General features: G+C 41.6%; 2 protein-coding genes across 3 annotated transcripts; one reads left to right on the top strand and one right to left on the bottom strand.

Moving 5' to 3' along the window:
• Positions 1–7,291: 7,291 nt before the first annotated feature.
• Positions 7,292–12,821, top strand: tbpl1 (TBP-like 1). 2 transcript variants are annotated; one of them, XM_076084282.1, is made up of 8 exons: positions 7,292–7,464; positions 8,138–8,214; positions 8,409–8,649; positions 8,771–8,853; positions 9,234–9,297; positions 10,115–10,218; positions 10,705–10,799; positions 11,100–12,821. In XM_076084282.1, the coding sequence occupies exons 3-8, from the start codon at positions 8,515–8,517 to the stop codon at positions 11,180–11,182; spliced, it is 564 nt and encodes a 187-aa protein (XP_075940397.1). In that variant the 5' UTR covers positions 7,292–7,464; positions 8,138–8,214; positions 8,409–8,514; the 3' UTR covers positions 11,183–12,821. The 2 variants fall into 2 exon arrangements, with proteins under 2 accessions (XP_075940397.1, XP_075940398.1); XM_076084283.1 differs by having other exon boundaries at positions 7,359–7,396.
• An 847-nt stretch (positions 12,822–13,668) lies between these two features.
• Positions 13,669–19,354, bottom strand: slc2a12 (solute carrier family 2 member 12). Its single transcript, XM_076084281.1, has 5 exons — positions 19,198–19,354; positions 18,644–18,740; positions 15,578–16,873; positions 15,180–15,302; positions 13,669–14,542 (listed from the first exon to the last, which is right to left on the bottom strand). The coding sequence occupies exons 2-5, from the start codon at positions 18,714–18,716 to the stop codon at positions 14,406–14,408; spliced, it is 1,629 nt and encodes a 542-aa protein (XP_075940396.1). The 5' UTR covers positions 18,717–18,740; positions 19,198–19,354; the 3' UTR covers positions 13,669–14,405.
• Between the last annotated feature and the right edge of the window lie 1,430 nt (positions 19,355–20,784).

Here is a 20,784-nt window from a genome sequence, read left to right as displayed (position 1 = left end):
GTATATTTATTTTGGAAGAGTCTTATCAACAGAAAAAGCAACAGGGGCTGCTTTTGTTCCCCTCCAAACTAGTCTCTTTGTTTGCGTAAGATATAAAATACTTGTCCAAATATGTTAAAAACTGAATCCGGGGGAAAAAAAGAAGATAGAGAGCCAAGAAACGGCATGTATCATCACAAGCACTTCCCTTGAAGGGAGCTTGAACTGCACCCACACACATTCACACAAACACTGCATAAAATGCTGAAACAATAAAACAACTCATTCAATTTATATTGAGTAATAATAAGCTCACCTTTTTCCAGCGCAGTTCCCCCACAACATGAGTGAATGAATCGATTCTTAAAGGTGCAAGATCCAAGATTGGGAGCATTTCGAATTGCCTCTCAGCAGCTCTCAACATAAAGATGGCCGCTCATAGCTAACAGCCACTGGGGGGTGGCGAAAACAATCTGTAAACACAAAATTGGGATGTTATCACTTTTTACCAAACAGTTAGCCATTTACATATCCAGTAGATAGAAACATTAGCATTCATTTTAATTCATGTTTCTGGCCAACTGGTGAATGTAAGCAGTATTCACTCTCTATTCACTACCAACTCCTAATATCTAGCTCTTCAGCTGCCAAATGCTGCACTATGTTCACCAGCTAGTCGCTAACTCTGTCTGTTTGCTGGTTGGTGGTGGGAAGTATAGAGGGAACCGAAACAGAAAAGTTGAAGGCCTGAAAACCAGAACAATGAACTGAAAGACACTCATCACTCTGTAGAAGTAAGAGGAACTGCAGAGGCAGTGATGTGTATGCATTTCACATGTACAAATAAGCTCCAAATAACCCACTGGTTACCAGCCCAGCGCCAAACAGTAGTCAAACGAAGTTACTAACTAGCTGGAAGTTAAAGAGGTATATATTTCAATATATTTATTGACTTAGCCTTTTTCAGCTCATTTAATTGGATTTAAGCCCCGCAAATCTACTTCATGCTGCAGTCTCACTAATTCAATTCAATTTATTTGTGTAGCCAAAAATCACAATTCACAAATTTGCCTCAGAGGGCTTTACACTATGTACAGCATACAACGTCTTCTGTCCTTAGACCCTCGCATCGGAAAAGGAAAAAGACCCCAAACCACTCTCATCAACGAACATATGCAACTGTTTCTAGCAAAAAGCTTTAATAAACCCGCTGTTTGCCGCCTGCCCAGCAACAAACAGCAGATGGGGAAAGTTAGTAAGTGGCTGTTTGATTAGCAAGGTAAAGACCCAGCTATTGTTCTCAGGAGTTGGTGACCAAAGCAAAGCTAATATTAACATACATTCATCAGGTATTTTGACTCCAAATGAATATAATAGTGCTCAGTGTACATTACATCACATTTAGCTGGAATTATATGTATTATAGGATCAGTGTCATTTAGGGGGATCTATTGGCAGAAATGGAATATACCATTAATAAGTATGTTTTTTTTATAGTGTACAATCATCTGAAATAATTGTGGAATAATTGTGTTTTTGATACCTTAGAATGAACCCTTTATATCTTCATACAGAGTGGATCCTCTTCACGGAGGCAGCCGCCATGTTTCTGCAGTAGTCCCAAATGGACAAACCAAACACTGGCTCTAGGGCCATTTGGGTTTTTCGTATCGGCCACATAGATGGACGTATAGTCTCTGTGGCAATCATTCCCAAATCAAATAAATTGTTCTTTAATAGCCAAAACACTTTAATGCTGGATTTGCTGACTTGTTAAGATGAACATTCCCACAATTGAAACCTTTGTGTTATCCAGGATGTCCCTTTTTCATGAGTCATGTTCAACAAAACCGGAAACAATTATGTTGAAAACCAACAACAAGACAGTTGATAACTTCAGTAAACTCTCTGAACCCCAAAGGAGGACATTGTAAGCCTGTAAACTGTTGATCCTTGTGTCTGATGAGAATGGGAGGCCAATATTTTATATCCTTGTGGAGGACTGGGATAAGATATATCTGACACAGCTTTATTGGCTTACTCTTTAATGACTTCCTGCGCAGAGTGAGGCTGAAGGAGAGAGAGGGAGTCTAACTTGCTAAGAATCTTTTTTTTTTTTTGTACTCTTTCTTTTTGCTTTTGGACTTTCTTTGAACTATTTATGCTCTTTCCTCATTACCTGTGTCTTTGCTCCTCATACCAATGGCTGATTCCTCATTCGCTTCACTCTATCTACAACTTTCATCGTCATTTGGAGAGAGTGTAAAGTAAATGCCTCTTCAACATGGTAAGTATATAACCTTGTACATGTATTCCTTAGTGTACACCTCTCTCTCTTTCTGGATGGCTAAGATGGGGTTACTAATGAGCACATGTTCTGATGATGAAGCCTTTTTCCAAGAATCTTTTCTCCCAAACGCCCGTGGCCTTTGGATGACTCCCCAAGGAGACCATTAATTTAGATATCTCTGTGTGTGCGTGTGTGTACATGTGCTTAGGCATGCGCTTGTGCGTGCATGTTGTTGCATAGGAGTGGGAGATCTTTGTTGCTTTGTTTTATCACACACAAACACAAGTATGAGCAAAAGCAGATCAATTAGAGTGTGTGCATGTCGGCAAACATGCAACAACATCGCGCACGGTGCAAAACTGAACTCCCAAAACTCTTAGCTGCTAAAACACAACAAACCCTTATCACATATCCGTCCTTCCTATCATCATTCTGCACCTTCATCCTGACTTGTTCCCCAAACGCCACCCCCAAAACATCCTTCTATGTCAACGCCTCTCACCCCCCTATTCCACCAAAATGCAGACCTTTACCAGCACAAAGTTTAGGAGACTCTTTACATACATACACATGGAGATACAAGCTACTTTTGGCACCCACCCTCTTCTCCGACGTACATTAACATAGTATATATTAAGACACACGGTGACAATGATGCATTTCACTCCTGATTGCAAACACACACACATACACTATCTGAAAAGGCAACCAGGTGTGTAATTGAGGGGAGCCCCCTCTCCCAAGCTAATGCATGTGTGGTTTTCCTTTGTGATTGTTGGGTGCTGTTCAGACGGACTCCTCCACTCTCTTACAGCAGTTTGTTTTCGTATTACTCAGTAATGTAGAGAGAGGAAGAATCCACTCCACAAAGCTTATACAGCAACTCCTTCTCTATCCAAACACTGGCTGTGTGTCTGTCTGTCCGAGGTGCTGACAAAATGACCAGTGGGCCCCAGTTTCTGCAGCAGAAATGTGTTGTTTGGTCATGGGTCAGTAAGGAGCCACAGAAAGAGGTTTTGCCATCACGATTTTCCACGTATATCCAAAAGCACTGGTTTTATGCAGCTTTTCATAATTGACCAAATCCATTTTTTAGATGAAAAGATGGCTTCACATGTGTCCATAAATTACAAGAAATTACACTGATTTCAGAGGGTTTTCTCATTAAGTGTATAGCATATCTGCCCACCCTAGACAAGGTTTACACCTTTTGTATGTGTTTTCTTATTGAAATTGATGGTATACTAAAAACATACAGTTTGCATATAAACATTTAAAAAATTGCCATTTTTCGTGTTTCATTTGAGAAATAAATGAGAAACTTTGATTTCATCCCGACCCAGCGTCCTCTGCATTATTTCCCTTCATGTCTTCCTGAAAAAAAGCAGGTGCTTTCTCTGCGGACTGGATCGCACCAGATAATGTTCATGCCAGTGTCATCATTTCCAAAACTAGTCTAAACACAGCTTTGCAGGGAACTCCATAACATTTATGCAGGTGCTGTTAATATTAGCTCAGTAAATCTGGCATGATGAGCGTTGGAGTGATTGTCTCTCTGTCTGAGCTCGGCCTCGTCTCTGGAGCTAATGGGAGGCTGAGGGGATTTCACTTCTTTGAAGAAACTCCTTTTTGTTTGGTTGAATGTCATTTTTTGGGCCTATATGTTAGACTCCTCAACATGCAGGTGAGCGAGTAGATAGAGAGTGCGGGTTCTGCTGACTCATTGGGGCATACTTTAGACGATCTGACTTTAACAGTATAAAAAAAGATGTTGGGATATTTTGTGTCTGAGGATAGGTTTAAGTCCTGTGATTGCAAATTAAATCCTGGGTAAATCAATGTACTTTTTTTTCCTAAGACAACGTGTATTATCGAAATTCCACTGGTTTTAGAGAAAGATACAGATTTGTGTTCGTTTTCCATAAAACAATTCATGGTATTTGAGACGACTGCCTACATTAAATATTGTGAATTTACTATGATTATTACGATGTGCACACTGACTGAGTGGGCTTACATCCCTGCTTTTGATGAATAAGTAATTTCCTCAGATTCTAAATCTGAATTAAGTCTTGGATTTTAGGATGCTGCATGTAAAACATGCAACTTTATATGCCGGTGTGTTGGCTGTGCCCCATGATGCCTGGCTGACTGGTCCCAGTAAGAATAGGAGCTGATATAAACAGGCTTGGTCGTTCCCACGTCTCTGTTTACACTGGGAGACCCTAGAGCAGCACTACCAGAGCACTGGATTCCCTCCACACAGCCCACTCACACACTATCCATCTCTGTCTCATACTGAAACACTCACTCATAAGTAAACACATGTAGCATGTGGGCATGCAGAAACAGTATACATGCATCTATGCAGAAATGCAGCCATGCATATTGAAGGTGCGTATTGTCACCGTCTTATCTCCTCCCGCTTACTGTTACTGTCTAGAGCCCTTTCACTGTGCTTTTAGTTTTCGTCATTTCTATCCCTGTCGCTGGATCCCACCTGACTTGTTAATTTCTGCATCCTTTTCAACCCCTGCTGTAGAAACTCAAATCTGTAAGGATTTAGCAATGTGACAGAGAGTTCCCACAAAGCCATCAAACCAGTATTGAAGTTAGTTTTACAACACTACCAAAAAGCCTCTCAAAAGGTTTAACTTCGCTGTCTAAGTCCTTTTGAAATGGGCTTGTGATGTACGCCCAACATAAACAGAACACTGGGGTCCTGACAAACACGCCCAGTTTACAGGCAACAGTGAGGTCACCCCTGCAGAACATCTCTGCAAAGACGCATCTGCTGACATGGACGAGTCAAGTTTTTTAAAAGAAATGGCATTGTGTTTTTGGAAAGCTGAAGACACAAAACAGCCTTGTTTTAGTATGTTTCTTTGGGAGTTTGGAGAAGATTGCGTGACCTTTTTCAGCTTTTCGTCATAAAAATACCAAACTATCCAGATCATCCAGACGTTCAGAAGAAAACACACCTTTTGGGGCCTAGAGATGAATGTAAATGTGGCCTCGATTCACCCATAGGTTGATAATATGGTTCCTCCTCAAAGCAAACATTTGACTTCATTCATTATTTCTGCGTCATCTGTCATATAAGGTTAAAACTTTCAAGATAGCCAATAGCCCGTCAACCACAATTCAGATCAAAACTATTCTTACACTTGCATATACATGCGCACACATGCAAGCACACAAACACAAATATATTTCCCAGAAGCATGGAAAAATTATTTATCTCTCACTTTCCCTCAGTCACTCTCTCTTTGACACACGCACACAGAGTAGTTACAGTGAAAGACCGTCTATTTATTCTTAGACATATCTGCATCTATTAAGCCATAAGTGCTCACATCTGTGTGTTTACATGCCGCATCTTATGACCTAATGAGAGTAAGAGCATTGTTCCCCTGGGAATAAGCTGCCCCAGTGATGTGTAGCCCAACAAACTGTAAACATACTCCTGCGCCCTGCGTCAGCCGCCTTACAACACACACAAACACACGCACACCATCATTGCTAGTGGTCTGACTTTCCTAACCTGATCTAAATCTAAACCTTTATAGTAAACATCTCGGGACATCTGAACAAGGGTCGTGCGCAGAATGGACATCAATTACAAGGCTATATTTCACCAGGAGAAGCCCAGGAGGATTCAATGGGAGGGAAAAGAGACAATTTGGTAACCAGGGAGGAAGAACAATAATAACAAAGCTGAATCAGAAAGAAGTTATTTTTCTGTTTTGTTTGGGCGCAGGCCAGGAGAGAGAAGTGTTTGCAGTGGTCTTAGCAGAAGAGCTGGGTTACAGGAGGCAATGTGCATAAGCAAACAATAAGTCATGGATATTAACACTTGAAAACAAACACATACGAATGTGCACACATTGAATGCACACTAAGACGCACACATTTAAATCTGTGTTTAGTTTAAGCAACTTTATTTCATAAGGATTATGTGTTATTCTTATCAGATTGACCTTCATGCAGTGTTATACATAAAGTAGAGTGAAAAGAGCTCAAGGAAAAGTATAATCAATGCAAAACCTCATGAAGTCATGATCAGTTTGCTTAAAATTCACGATCACTGTATGATGTGACAGTGAGCAGACACCTCAGGACAGCATCCATTCACTAAATTCATTCATGAGCCACGGGAGCGGCTGTGAACTCTCTCATTGATAACACAAACATTCCCAACTGCCTCCAAACTTTACTCCTTCTCCTCTTTTGTAGTCTGTCCAGAATTCCCTGAGGAGTATTTACTGACCAGATGTGCTCACTTTCCTCAGAGATGTACTAATCCACATAGTTTAAATGTCAATACGCCATAAACACTGGGGGAACAAAGTTACGTATTGTTATCTGGAAATGGTGTTAACATAAGCTTGTTAAGTGTAATATTGGCAGACTTAGATGATCACAAAGGCAATTTTGTGGCCACAGAATTTGGCCACAGCCAACAAGCACTTTAACCCTTTGTTGGACAAATTACTTTTACTGAGTCAAAGTTAATTCACCAGTTCATCAGTTTTCAAAAAACATTATTAAAAAGCTCCTTCTGCATGCCATGGTGTAGAAAATGTGAGCTTTTCTTACCACAAATGATGTCAAAATAATGTTCTTTCCACCAAGACAACCCTCATTGTCCACATGGTGGCGCAAAATACCAACTTTAAACCAATTTACTGGCAGCGGTTACTGTTCAAGTCTATGTGCAGGCATAACTATTTATCAGTTAATGAAATATCTCCTGGTGAAAAGATTTGTTACCCTATTTGATATTGTAAGGGATTACATTCACAAATATAAATGCATTTCCGCTTCCCTTTTTTAAGGGAGGAAAACAATCCAACATTGATCATGTTCTGCAGGAAGGCATGGCTTTAGTCTAAAATGCATCTGTAAAGGTACCTCCAACGAACTTTAAACTTTCTGTTTAGCAATTAAAAAAGTGGCATGCGTGCATGCAGCGATAGGCTCTTGTAAAACTGATGGGCTACTATTGTTTTATTTTGAAAGTTGTTACCGGAAGTGAATTATTTTGACGTTCACTAGGTCACCTGATTTTATTTTGAAAGCCGAAAACCGGAAAGGGGTTTGCTTTGCAGTCAACGGATGAAAGAGGTCCGTCGGGAATTTATTTTTTTTTTACCGTTGGCTGGGCTGTTTATGTCTCGGGGATACAGCACTAGGTAGCTTAAGAATTCAAGCAAACATTCAACATCCACACATTTGCCATTTACACGCAAACCCACCTGGAAACAGTGGAAATACCTCGTCTCCAGTGTAACGTTAGACAGCTAGCCTGCTAGCTAGCTTAGCTAACAACTTTTCATTCATCAACGTTAATGCTTGTGCACTTTCTTTGTTGCTAGCTAACTGATATCTGTATTCACAGGGGCAGTAGTGGGGTGTCGTTACTCTTTATGTTCAGTCGTTTATTTCAGTGAGATCGTCACGTTTCACGTTAGTCCACGTTGTGATGCTGAATTAGTTAGCGGTTGTTAGTTGACAGCCGGTTTGTTGGGCTAGCAATAGTTGCTAGTTTAGCATCAATTCCCTAAACAAGCTTCATCAGTTGCGTTACTATGTAATGCAACACTGTGATAAAAGCGATACATCAGCTGCAATACACCTCACATCCTAGACAAAACTACGGCGAGCTAAACCTTAAATATTAACATATTTAACGTCATGTTTTGATTTATAATTTGCCTTTATCTTGCTTGGTAATACTAGCTAGCTACAAAGCGCTAGGTAACGTATGGGGCTGTATCACCAGCGGGCAAGCTAACGTTAATACATGGCACAAATAGCGTAGAAGTACATAACAAATGTTTAAATGACTCCTCTGATGTGTTGCAGATGTCTGTGTGATTCGTGTTTCGAGTGTCTGTGCACCACATAGCTGGGGAATCGGATGAATTGGTGCTGCAACTAAGGTGACAAGTTAAGCCCCCTTCCACAACATTCACTCATACCTGTGTGTTAGTTAATTGTCTCATGAAAACAATAAAAAAACAAGTCTATATATGAAAATAATAGATCAAGAAAAGGCTAAGGGACATGGCATTGCATGGTAGCTTTTGTAAATGTGTGTGAAACATATTGATCCTGGGCCTTTTGTCCCTTGCAGCTCAACTTGTCTCCCTGTCCGTCCGTGAAAAGATGATGGTGGCGTCGATGATAAATGTGTGAGGAGAAAGCTCCTGTGGTCCTCTTGCTGCACCGCACACTTCCTCATGGATTCCAGCAATGACGAGGCACTTGATATCATTATCACCAATGTGGTGGCAACCTTCAGGACCAGGTGCCACCTCAACCTGCGCACCATTGCCTTAGAGGGAACCAATGTCATCTATAAGCCAGAAGGAGGGGTAAGGAAGCCAAAGGCTGCTGGAGAGCTCACCTTTATTTTGACTCTGTACAGCTTTGCATGCGTTTATGAAATGGGTCATGGTGGCAGCGTTCAAAATTCACCACTTTTTTATTTTTCAGAAAGTCCTGATGAAGCTTCGTAAACCCAAAATAACGGCCTCAATCTGGTCCTCAGGGAAAATCATCTGCACCGGAGCAACAAGGTAAGATACTCTGCACACGAAAAAACTCCATTAACTGACTCGAAGTGTGGAAATACAATCTATAACTGCACACAAATGGAGTTTGTGGCCTAGTCATTTTGTAATAATGTTGCACAATATCAACTGCCAATAATATAGAGGTATTACCATCTGTCTTACCTGTCACAGAGACAATGGCGACATTACACATGAGAGCTAGTGATTATCATTTTTTGGCATATCAGCCACCTCAAACAAACACTGGGATGCCTTTGGTTGTTGGTGCCCTGAACTCTAAAAGTTGCCAGGTACTATTTACGTGTACCTGGCATGCCAAACCATGTACAGGGCGCATACGATTGTTTTTCTGGCTTTCACACTTTGTTCTTTTTTTTGTTCAGTGAGGATGACGCAAAGCGGGGTGCTCGCAGGTTAGCACGCGTTCTGCAGAAACTGGGTTTCAAGGTGAGCAAACCTGTTGGTTAACTGCATCGTAACAGATGCAACTTTTTTTTTCTTTTCTTTTTTTTAAAGGCAGAAAAATGAATATGACTGCAGATAAAGAGCTTATTTTAATATCCGTCAAAGGTTTGCATTTCAGATTGTCCAGTTCAGGTTCAAGTCTTGCATGGCAATAGGAATTCAAACGAACTGTCATTTACGTTACAATTACACTTTATGTTCTTAAGTAAGTATATCAGACATAATTTGTGGCGAAAGAAGATTCATTGTAGTATTTAGAGAGAAAGAAAAGTTTAGAAATGTTTTCATAATTCATTATATTTCAGACTTATGTAAAAATATGATTGTAATAATCTGTAAATATTGACTAAATTAAAAGGCCTATAAGAAAGTATGTGGTGTGTCAGTAGATTTCGGGTGATGTTTTTACAATCCCTATCTTATTCTCTTAGTTTTGGCTTAATATGCCCGACGGTTAGTATAATAAGCGTCCTTTTGTACCGAGGAGGCTTCGGCCTGAAAGCAGTTCTTTCATAAACACATAACACTGACTGCCTCACTACATTTCCTTTGAGTTCTTATTTGGTTAAAAGGATTCATGCAACCAGAGGGGTGTACCGCGAAGCGAGATTAGTGGGGTAGAGAGCCATGTTGAGCCTAAAGCCAGCGCTTTAGAGCCGATGACTTTTCTTGATGACACAGATAGTCCATAAGACCAAAGATTGAAAGACAAAGAGTTCTCCTTGAATGTGATATTCTAAATACATTCACATGTGTGTGTGTCTGCTTGTGTGTGTGTGTGTGTGTGTTGTCTGTCCAGGTGAGGTTTTCAGCCTTCAAAGTGGTGAACGTCCTGGCAGTGTGCTCCATGCCGTTTGCAATCCAACTTATAGACTTTACAAAGAAAAACCGACCCATTGCCAGGTAATACAGTACTACACATCACCACCACAGTCATTCAAATCCTCACCATCCACATCCATTTACAAATGATTTATTATGCAGATTGTTCCTCCTGTGGCTGACTGGCTTTCTTAAGTTGGATGATGCTCATTTTGGTTCGTTAGTTTTGAGTTATAAATGTTGATCTCGGAAGGAAAACACAGACCACTGTCATAATTACCTTTTTGTATTTTTCATTTACTTCCTGGCTCAGTTTAGCCTGAGACACCTCAAAACATTTATTATAACGTTAATGGCATTTGCAAGTACAGGATGACCTCTAGTGGTCAGCACTTTTGGTCCCATAATAAGCAGACAGAAAAATGTGTTGTGTGATGCTGTAGTGTTTACGTGACTACATATATATATATATATATATAGCAAAACTCTCAAAGCTGTGTATGTACTTGTTTTCTATGTGCTGAAAGCCTGAAGTGTACAATACTTAACCGTGTTTGTTTTTGTCAGTTACGAACCAGAGCTCCATCCTGCTGCCACGTACAGGATCAAACACATAAAGGCTACTGTACAGGTGTTCTCTACTGGCAGCATCACAGTTACAGGTACCTCTCACACCTACATGCAGACTAAACTCTCTCACCCTCATTCACGCACAGTTCGAGGGCACTCCAGTTTATGGGATTGAGGTTGTGTTGTCGCAACGCACTTTTGTAGTCCGTTACAACCAGAAAAGCGGCTTGTAAATAACCCAATTCCTCAAGGCATTTCCCTCAGGGTGACATAGTTTATGCCTTCTGCTATTCTGCATTTGTCTGTATATGGGGTTTATTGTTGTTGTTTTTTTTGCTGTTAATTGTACTCAAAGCTTATTCTTATGCTTTCATCCCTATCGCATGGTTCAGGACCAAATGTGCAGAATGTGGCCACAGCTGTTGAGGAGATTTACCCACTGCTGTTCGAGGTTCAGAGACCCCGCTGCAAGTAAAAGACAAAGTTGCAGAAGGAGGCATCGAAGGAAAGAGAAGGCATGACTGAGGAAGCACCTTATCCTTGGATTTACTCACTTGATCGAAGCGGCAACAGCCACAAACTTCTAACCCGATCAACAGACTGTGTGTCACCTGGATTTTTGAAGAAAATCTCCACCAACCCCAGTTGGAGTCTTAAAATGTCCCTCTCACAAAAATGTATTGCTGTTGTGGATTGTGTGGCTCTTGGGATTTTAACAGCCTAAACTTGCAAGTACGTCTTTAAACGTCGTATCCTTCGGGGGAAACCGGTCTACCGAACTTGACACGACACTGAAGGTAGAGGCAGTTATTCGCTGTCGCTGGTAAATTGGCTCTGTTTTTATTTTTTTGCATGGACACAGAAAGACCATTTTTTTTAACAGTCTTCACCATTTTAATGCTTAGCAGTTGTGATCATTGCGAAACATCAGTACCGTAGGATAACACTAAGAAACCTCACCGTTAACCCTTTATACAAGACGACGTCACATCTGCCACTTTCTTCTGGAAGGCTCTCCGTCCATTGGCTCGTTTGTAGACGTGTCAACGCAAACACAAGGCGTCCACTGTGTTCCCCGTAGTGCTGCCTAAAGGGGGAAGCAGCAGTCTAACCACAGACTAAGTCTCGACTGTTACACGTGGACTCGGAGTAAGAGCAGGTCCTTCTGCAGATGGACATATCCATAACTCACAATATACATTCATCTGATTTTAATGGTTGGTTTCCTTACTTACTTAGTTTGGTTAGTTCACTATAAATATGTTCTTGTTTCTCAATTGTGGCGTTGGATCAGAATGCACACACATGATCTGATTTCATTTCTTAACAATAGTTTTAAAACACAAGGTAAAGATGAAATATGTACAGATCAAGATCTCTGTCATAAATGTTTTGGAATGTAATGAAACTTTTTGAAAAGTTAAAGGATATTTAATGTTTCAGGTGGTGTGTTGAGCCACAGATCCCTAACTCGCTTTCACTTAAGCCAGCTACTGGCTACTGGGCTAACCGGATGCTGTCTGAAGTCAAAGGCAGATACTTGATACCAACCAGTAGCTGTCTGTCACTTAAGACAGCTACTGGTTAGTCCCAGGCTGAAGTTGGGATGAGACAAGTCAAGGCGTTGAAAATTGGCGCAGGAATAAAGTTATTAAACTCTGTCCAGAATTGGTCTTGGAAATCGCTGCATAGGAACAGAAACTCTGGTGATGTTTAAGTAAAGAACTCAAAATTAAAAATGCAGTTCATTCAGTTAAGTCAAACATGGCAGTTCATTCAGCACTGCCGCTCGTCAACAGGTTTGTCGGTACATTCATCTGAGTTTTAGAAGGAGCATGTCATGCACAGTGTTCAAAGAGCCCACGCTTATAGTATTAGCCAGTACCTTAACAATAAACCTTAATAGAATATAACTTTCCTAAGTGTTTTTAAATGTGAAAACCTAATGACAGGCAACGTAGATTTCTGTATTGGATCTGATGGAAAAGATTAAAAAAAAGACTTGGACATGTTGTCTCCAGTATGTGGGATGGACTTTTTGAACCAGTGTCAACTGAGCATTTGTTCAGAATTTTGTATTTTGTATAAAAATAAAGGTTGATGATAGAACGCCACCACGGGACTACTGATTTACTCTCATTGTCATCACGGCCTCATTGAAGCACTTTCAATGGCCATCCAAGCTTTTCAGTGTGACACAATACAAATACATTTCTACATTTTCCAACAAGAAAAAAAAGATGAGGTACAGATTTTAAAATGTGCAATTTTAATTGTGAAGTAAACATCCCTCCTGTTAATCACCTAAGTATCATTTTGGCATCTCAGACACAAGTAACACAGAGAAAATTGATTGCTTGTTCCCATAAAATGTAAAGGAAGAGACACCCGTGGTCTTTATCCATGTATCGGTCACCGTGTAGATTGTGGTAGACAGTGCGTTCTGCAGCATGACTGGTTTGAGGCCTGTTAATGTTGTTACATTACATAAAACAGGGAGCAGCATATAAATAATATTGTGTTAAAGGAAATCATTTGAAATCCAAAGAGTGTTGAATACATTTGAAGTGATTAGCGTCTAATCGTTTAGAACATCTTTGATTTTTTCCCCCCATGGTCCAAAAGAGCCAATCTTTGTGGTCCAGGCCACCTATTATAGCAGCAACTACCACTGTCAGTCCTTGAGTACTTTACCAGGTGTTAATATTTCTGTCTTTTTGACAGATGTCGTCACCGCGAAGCGTCGCAGTTGTGCAAAATGCAGTCGTGAAACTCTACAGATGTGTAGACGAAGAGGTTGAAGAGGCCGTTGACCCACCCACTGGATTTGGAAACGTAACAGGTGTGTAGTTGAGATCAAAATGAAGGCTGAGATTGGAGGTGGGTGTGGTCCGAGCAAGGGCGTCGGATGTAAGGGGGTGGGAAGTTGGGAAGGGGTCATTAGTCCCCCCCCCCCCTCTTTACACCCCTGGCCCAATTTGGCGTTGCAGCTGGTGTGATCCCACTGCAAGATGGCCTCTTGTTTGTAAATGTAAATAATGTCTGACATCGCAATGTCATGTCAAAATGGAAAGAACATTGTAGCAGTACAGTGTGAGCACTCATTCGAGGAGCTTCATTAGTTCTGCTGGCTGGTGGGGAGTCATTTCTATCCTGGTCTTAAGGTAAAATGCCCCTTTCTGCTGTATTCTTAAATAGGGACACAAAGAAAGAAGGGGACTAAATCAATAAAATATATTCAATCCCTATTCTTATCTTTTTGTTTTACTGCCTTTTAACAAGCAAGAGTGAACCCTGAGATATCCTCATTTGAGCAAATTCACACATACTTCTCCATTATTTAATTATTTCCTATATATGCAATTTCCACCATCCCTTTGCTGTTGATCTTTTCCTTTACATACATACAGCATGTAGCAAGAAGGAACTATATGACAAAGACGTCATTATAGGAATCCAGGGATGTACAGTACAGATGTGGGTGAGATGTAAGAGTGGTACCCCAAAGTCTTAACAGTGCTAATATTATTGTCCTTTGCTCTCCGCTCTCCTTCAGGTGAGGTGTTCGGTTGTGGTCCGTTAAAAAAGTCGGACTATCGGAAATCTCTGTGGTCGTGCTGCTGCTGATCTGGCTTCCACTTCCACAAATCAGTTTATTAGATACACTGACAACGTTAAGGTCACGTGTAAGCTGCCATTTACTTCTTAGCCAGTTCTTTCGATATCTCCTCCAGCGTGCGACCTTTGGTCTCGGGGACACAGAAGATGACGAACACCAGCAGAACAAAGCTCATGGCAGCGTAGAGGAACATCACGTTGGCCACACCAATCTTTTCTGGAAAGACAACAGCAAAGAAATGTGTCATTAAATGTCCGCGCATGACCTCAGGCAGCATACGTGTATGTTTTGCGTGCTGTGACCTCGCCTCCTCATTAGTATGCATAGTTGGCTCGATTGGCGACAGATGTTTTAATGAAGTTTAGAGGTACTTCACAAGTAAGAAAGATTGGCAAATCAGGTCAAGCCTTGACTGTTCTCGGGGTCTTCCTATTTTGCGAATCCTATACACCATACACTATACAGTATACAGTATACAGTATACAGTATACTTTGCAGTATTATGGCTCCACAACAGGTGAGCAGTGAGACTGACGAGCAGGAGGAAAAAAGGTGAGACACCTTTTTTCTTCAGAAAGCAAACAAATGAAACCGGTTTTGTACAAAATCTCTGGCTGTGAACATTATAGAGTTTGCTAGATTCCTCTTTCTTTGCCTGTTATTGACAACATATGGAAATACAAACTGAAGAGCATAAAGCTGTGCAGTGGTTCAAATGTTTGTTTACCTGCAATTATCGTCTGCAGAACAGAAACGGATCTACTAGTGAATATCAGAGACAGTTTCAGTCAAATTAACTTGAACCTACAATTATTAAATATAACTAATATCACACACACACACACACACACACCTGTAATTGTGAGGAAGGTCATGGAGATGAGCAGGTTAGTGGCCCAGTTTACAGCCGACACCACAGAAACAGCTTTGCCTCTGACTCCCATTGGAAAGATCTCACTGAGCACCACGTACACCACTGGAAAGAAAACACGTAGACACACATTCAGGGATGTAAGTGAACATGGTTAATAACGCATAAATACAAATAACATGATCCAGAATAGAATTGTAGAATTTTGATATTTGACAATTGTGTGTGGGGAGTTGAATGCTTTTACATCAGAGTCCACACTTCTTTATCTGGGAAACTGGAGCATTTCAACTTAACCTGTATGTATGATGTGTATGTATGATATGTATGTATGATAGCTATTGCTGTACTTTGTACTAAACACGCTGATTGGTGCTTACTTGGCCCGAGGCTAATGGAGAAGGCTGCCACATACACCAGCAAGCTGATCAGTGACGCCCACTTCAGTAAGGAGGACCCTCCTCCATAAGTGCTTCCTCCTCCCGACTCCCCGACCCCATCATCTGCTCTGGTAGTCCGCTGTGACTCCTCGCTGCTCCACTGGTCGGGGAGGTCAGTTAAAAAAATGTCACTGTTTCCCAAGTCTACAGAGGTTTCATTTAAATCCCACGCTGTACGTGTGTGGTTTAATGTAGTGTGACTTGTGCACAGGCTGGTGAGGTTAGTGTGGCTTTGGTGCGTTAATGCGCCGAGTGCAACCAGCGACATTCCCATTGCGACAGCACCCCCACACAGAAAGCTCTTGGTTCCCACGCTGTCGACCAGCAACACGGCTGGGATGGTGCCAACCACCTTGACCACTCCGAACCCCGTGGAGGCCAAGGTTGCTGCGGCGTCGCTGTCGAAGCCCACACTGCGGAGAAGCGGTGAAGCGTAGGAGAGGATGTTGGGCTGACCGGTAGCCTGCTGGAGGAAGACTAAGGCCACACCTGTGAGCAGTCGGGAGCGCAAGTTGGCCTTGGTACTGAACAACTCCCAGAAACTATGCTCTGATTCCTCTTTAATTCCTGTCCTGATGTCTAAGAGCTCCTTTTCCACATGCTCCGGGGCCCCACCTCTCATCCGGGCCAGCACTGTCCTGGCCTGCGCCACTTTACCCTGGGTGACCAGGAAGCGTGGGCTCGGTGGGAGGAACACAACTACGCTGATCTGCAGCAGCGCCGGGGGGATTACCAGCCCGAACGTATACGCCCAGCCATGGGGCAGAGTAGCGAAGGCGTAACTACAGCTGAATCCCAGCATCACACCCACAACCAACATAAACTCGTACAGCGTCACCAGCAGGCCCCTCCTCTCCCTCGGTGAGATCTCCGCAATGTACAGACACGCTCCTGTCCCTGACAGCGCCGTTCCCATGCCGACTATCACCCGGCCCAGTGTGAACGCGATGAGCGAGCTGGCCGCGATGAGCACGATGCTCCCGCCGACCACCAGGGCCGCGCTCAGGAGCAAAGAGCAGCGCCGGCCGTAGCGGTCCAATATGGGACCCCCAGCCAGGCAGATGATGAGAGCGCCGAACAGGGGGGAGCTGACCAGCAGTTCTTGTTCTCGGCAGGAGAGGCGGAGGAGGCCCCGCAGCTGCAGCAGGACTCCAGAGGTCACGCCCATTTCATAGCCCAGCATCAGGCCGCTCAGAGAGGCCGCTCCAGCCGCTACCAGCAACAGCCAGCTGCTGCCTGGAGAGAGGGGCAGAGGGCGAGTCAGAGGATGTGAGATAACGTGTCAAGTCATGGTTACAGCACCTTTCTAGTTATATGTTTATCTTATTAACGATCCTTTTGGGGAAGTGGCTTTGGCGGGAGGCCTGAAGGGAAGGCTGTCAGTGTTGCTGACTTGGCAACTTTCTCGCAATATTTTGGAAAAGTTTGGAGTGAGTGTTCTTGTTTAAAGCTCGTAGAATTTCAATGCATGGTGCAGTTGCAGATATCAGGTTAACGGTGTGATAATCTCACCAAAAACAGGGTTGGCAGGCAGCAAAGGTCATAAATGCAAAATATAATATAATATATATTACGTGTCCATAGCATGTCACAGCACAGAAACTCCACTAACAAACCTTCAGTCGAGGAAATGAGTCACAATTAAATGAGAATCTAAATCACCCATCAGAACAGGTACAGTGACATGACAGCATGATGTCAGAGGGGGGGGGGGGGGGGGGTAAAAGGTCACAAAAGTACAACATATTGTGTGTGTCGTAACTTTTTTGGCAGGGTCACAGCTTTTTCTCCCCCCAACCTAGAAGTCACTTTAAAAGAGCTGACTGTGCGGAATTAGAGGTCAGAAGTTCACAAGAAGAATGCTGAGGCAGTCTTGGGAGTCATTGAGTGTATGAGCGGCTTAAGCCGACACGTTTTATCTTGAATGTATCACTGTGAGCTGACAGGTGTTCCTTATCATTAGAGAGATAGGAAAGAAAAATTTCTGAATGGAGCAAAACTGATGAGCTTATTAGCATGTACACACATATATATATTAACTGTTGTAATATGCATGGCCTTTTGATATTCATATGTCATAAACTTCACAATAGATCCTTGTACTTGTTTTGCTATATTGCTGAAGTACAGCTTTGAATAAAGGAGACTGCACTTGAATTATGGTTATTGTCTAAACCTGCTACGTCTGTTTTTATAACAGGCTGTGGACTTTATTTAATTTCAATTGTCCTAACAATCCTGCAAGGGAGACCTTTTAAAATGTTGTTTTAATGTAACTCTCATGGCGCAACATGCAGGAAAAACAGAGATGCAGCTGCAAACTGCAGGGTCCTATACAGTCATTTGCTTTGACTGTTGCACTTCATACCCCTCTCTCAATCCTTTTCCATAACAAACATTATGTATGAACGGGTTTGCAATATTGAACATGTTCTAATTAACTTGTTGTGCAACACTTTTAATTTATGTTCTGCCACGAAACAGCTAGGGCTGAACCAATCCTACTTATTCACTCCTGATAGCAATACCCAGTATTGTCAGTTTAAATCCTGTTCACAATTATTGTTTGTCATATTTTCGCCGTATATCCAGGATGGATTGGCTGAAAAAACTCCCAGAAACTATGCTCTGATTCCTCTCTGAGTCCTGTCCAGATGTCTACGAGCTCCTCTTCCACATGCTCCATTTAGTCCGTGCAATAGATTTAACCTGTGCCCGTTGACAACCTGTTTGTGATGAGTGCATGTGACATATTTGGTATAACGCTTCATTAATCATTAATCAGAAACAGCAAACTACATTCTAGTTTTAGTCGAATGATCTGTTGCACGATCTGGTTTACTGATTTATCTGGATACTTTGCACGGGACTTTCTTTTTACATCAGTCCAAGTTACCGATTTCAGGGAGTGCACGCTGTAGGGAGGTAGGGTGTAGACTTGTATCCACCTTAAAAAAACATGATCCTTTATCTGATAAAAAAAATTATACTGCTCTTTTTGTGTACCTGTGCTTCTTTGTTGCTCCAGGTTCTGGGTCTCAGAGGAGTTAGAAGTCAAAATCTCACTGTTGGGGTCCATTGTCAACCACCTCTACCAGTAGACCTTGATAAAACAGATACAAACCAACACATTCAAACAAAGAAACGTCATTAATTATGCAGAGTAAAAAAACGTTGGTCTAAATCATAAACTAAAAAAAACGTTGTCAGTGTACATGCACGAGCGCATCGGTATAAACAGCTGGGCACTTCCCCACAGCAGCAGCACCTTGTGGTTGTCATAATTGATATATTTCTATGTAATAACTACTGAATGAGACTTCATTTTCTGTGTTTTTGTTTTTGTTTTCTGTCCACGACTTGAGTTAAAATGTTGCAAGGTCATTCTGTGGAAGCCAGAAAGCAAAGACCACCAAGGAAAACCAAATTCAGCAGCACTTTCTAACACAATCACTTCAAATATGGGACTTGTCCCCTATTTCACGTGACACTTAAGCGAATTTCGCCTCATGACAAGTTTCATTTCAGGCAACGTATTAACAAATGTGACACTTCCCTACCTGGCAACCCAGCGGTGTTTCTGTTCTTGTCTTAATTTCGTGTGTACCGGTCATTCGGTTTCTTCCTCGGAACTTTCTCGCTCTACCTCTACTCCCAACTCTTCTCTCTCTCGTGTCGGTGCACGCACGCAACTTCTTTTGCTAAAGCACTTGTTTAGCCCCGCCCATGTCTGCCCAAACCACCAATAAGAAACGTGTAATAAGTCTTGAAACGCCTAGCATAGATCCTTATTGGTTCAAACGTGTCAAGCAGACACTATGTATTGTTCAATGCATTTGTAATGGAACAGTGTGGCTAATATGACTTCTTTGTGCTACATTATGAAGAGACTAGTTACTAGTGATATGCATATCTTTCTCTGTGCTGTTTTGTATAGTTTACAGTCGTCGTTAGAAAGGATTATGACGCGTTTGTTTTCTTTTTCTGCAGTGATCATCACTTTAAAGTAACTACACCTGCATCAATCATGGTCTTTCTCTGATACTGCATGTGAAAACAAACAGGGTGGCCACCTGCTCTTTTGCTCGGTTCCCATGTCCTGTTTCTATGAATGCTGCAGGACTGAGCTGTCACACCTGTCCTGCAGCTTCACAGATGACAGAATGTAGCCTTAAGTGCATGCAGCACTCTGCGTTTGGCCCTCCTTTCTGGAAATGTATTTAGAGATTCATGACCTATAGTGACCTGTTTTTGATCTGCCATTTCATCCTCAGTTAACTTTACCAAAGGCAGCTTTGTGTAGGTGTGTGTTGTGTAATAAATCAGTAACCAAGATAACTATGGGTTGCCTACTTGTTGTAATGGTCATTAATATGTCAGCAAATAATCACTTATTATTATACAACAGGTTGACAAGGTAAATGGTCCTATGGAAAGTCATTTCTTATCTAGGTTTAGCGTTGCTTAAATACTATCTAGGAATGCTGTGTCTCAGCAGGGACATGACTAAGCTGCACTAAGTCAAATAAACTTTGTGATGGCGAGGCTTCTTTTTCTTCTTAATTTAAGACAATCAAAGATTTACTCACTCAGCAAGAAAATAGTGGCAGCATAATCAGCAAACACACATATTGATGGTATAAAAGGTCAAACTTGATTTGAAGTAGATAGATCCTTTAAGTATAGGCCGAACCACATTGTAAAAACACTCCATTACGAGTCAAACCAAGAATATTTAAAATCACACTTGCCTCTACAATGAAATATCCTGAAGTAGGCTATTTTAACTGATTGAAAGTGGTAGACAACTTGATAGAAAACGGGAGATGAGTTATTTATTTTAATAAGCATGCTTCATTACAAGTTAAGACACCAAGTAAAAAGTAAAACAGTGCCACCTTGTGGAACTCCTGTTACCCCACATCGAGTGGTGTAGTACTCATGAACCAGATGCACCACCACCAAAATGAATACAATTTTAGAAAGTTATATTATTAAATCAATATTCACCAAGGACAATAAAGATAATTATTAACTGTGGTCACACTAGAGACACTTAATGCATCATATTTTATTGTAGCCTATGTTTTCTTTTGGATACTTATTCGATGTTTGAATTACACCGTGGCTTTTGGGGATCCTTATTT

Source organism: Anarhichas minor, unplaced genomic scaffold (assembly GCF_050575085.1).
Source record: "Anarhichas minor isolate MPS153535 unplaced genomic scaffold, ASM5057508v1 ptg000136l, whole genome shotgun sequence".
Classification (NCBI taxonomy): domain Eukaryota; kingdom Metazoa; phylum Chordata; class Actinopteri; order Perciformes; family Anarhichadidae; genus Anarhichas; species Anarhichas minor.
Note: the sequence above shows the minus strand (reverse complement) of the source record. Positions and strands in the feature narration are given on the sequence as shown.

Coding starts and splice junctions, on each gene's coding strand:
- slc2a12 (XM_076084281.1), bottom strand. CDS start 18,716: ATGGACCCCAACAGTGAGATTTTGACTTCTAACTCCTCTGAGACCCAG. Junction 15,303..15,577: donor CTCCATTAGCCTCGGGCCAA/GTAAGCACCAAT, acceptor TTTTCTTTCCAG/TGGTGTACGTGGTGCTCAGT. Junction 14,543..15,179: donor GACCTTCCTCACAATTACAG/GTGTGTGTGTGT, acceptor TTGTCTTTCCAG/AAAAGATTGGTGTGGCCAAC.
- tbpl1 (XM_076084282.1), top strand. CDS start 8,515: ATGGATTCCAGCAATGACGAGGCACTTGATATCATTATCACCAATGTG. Junction 8,854..9,233: donor ATCTGCACCGGAGCAACAAG/GTAAGATACTCT, acceptor TTTTTTGTTCAG/TGAGGATGACGCAAAGCGGG. Junction 9,298..10,114: donor TGCAGAAACTGGGTTTCAAG/GTGAGCAAACCT, acceptor TTGTCTGTCCAG/GTGAGGTTTTCAGCCTTCAA.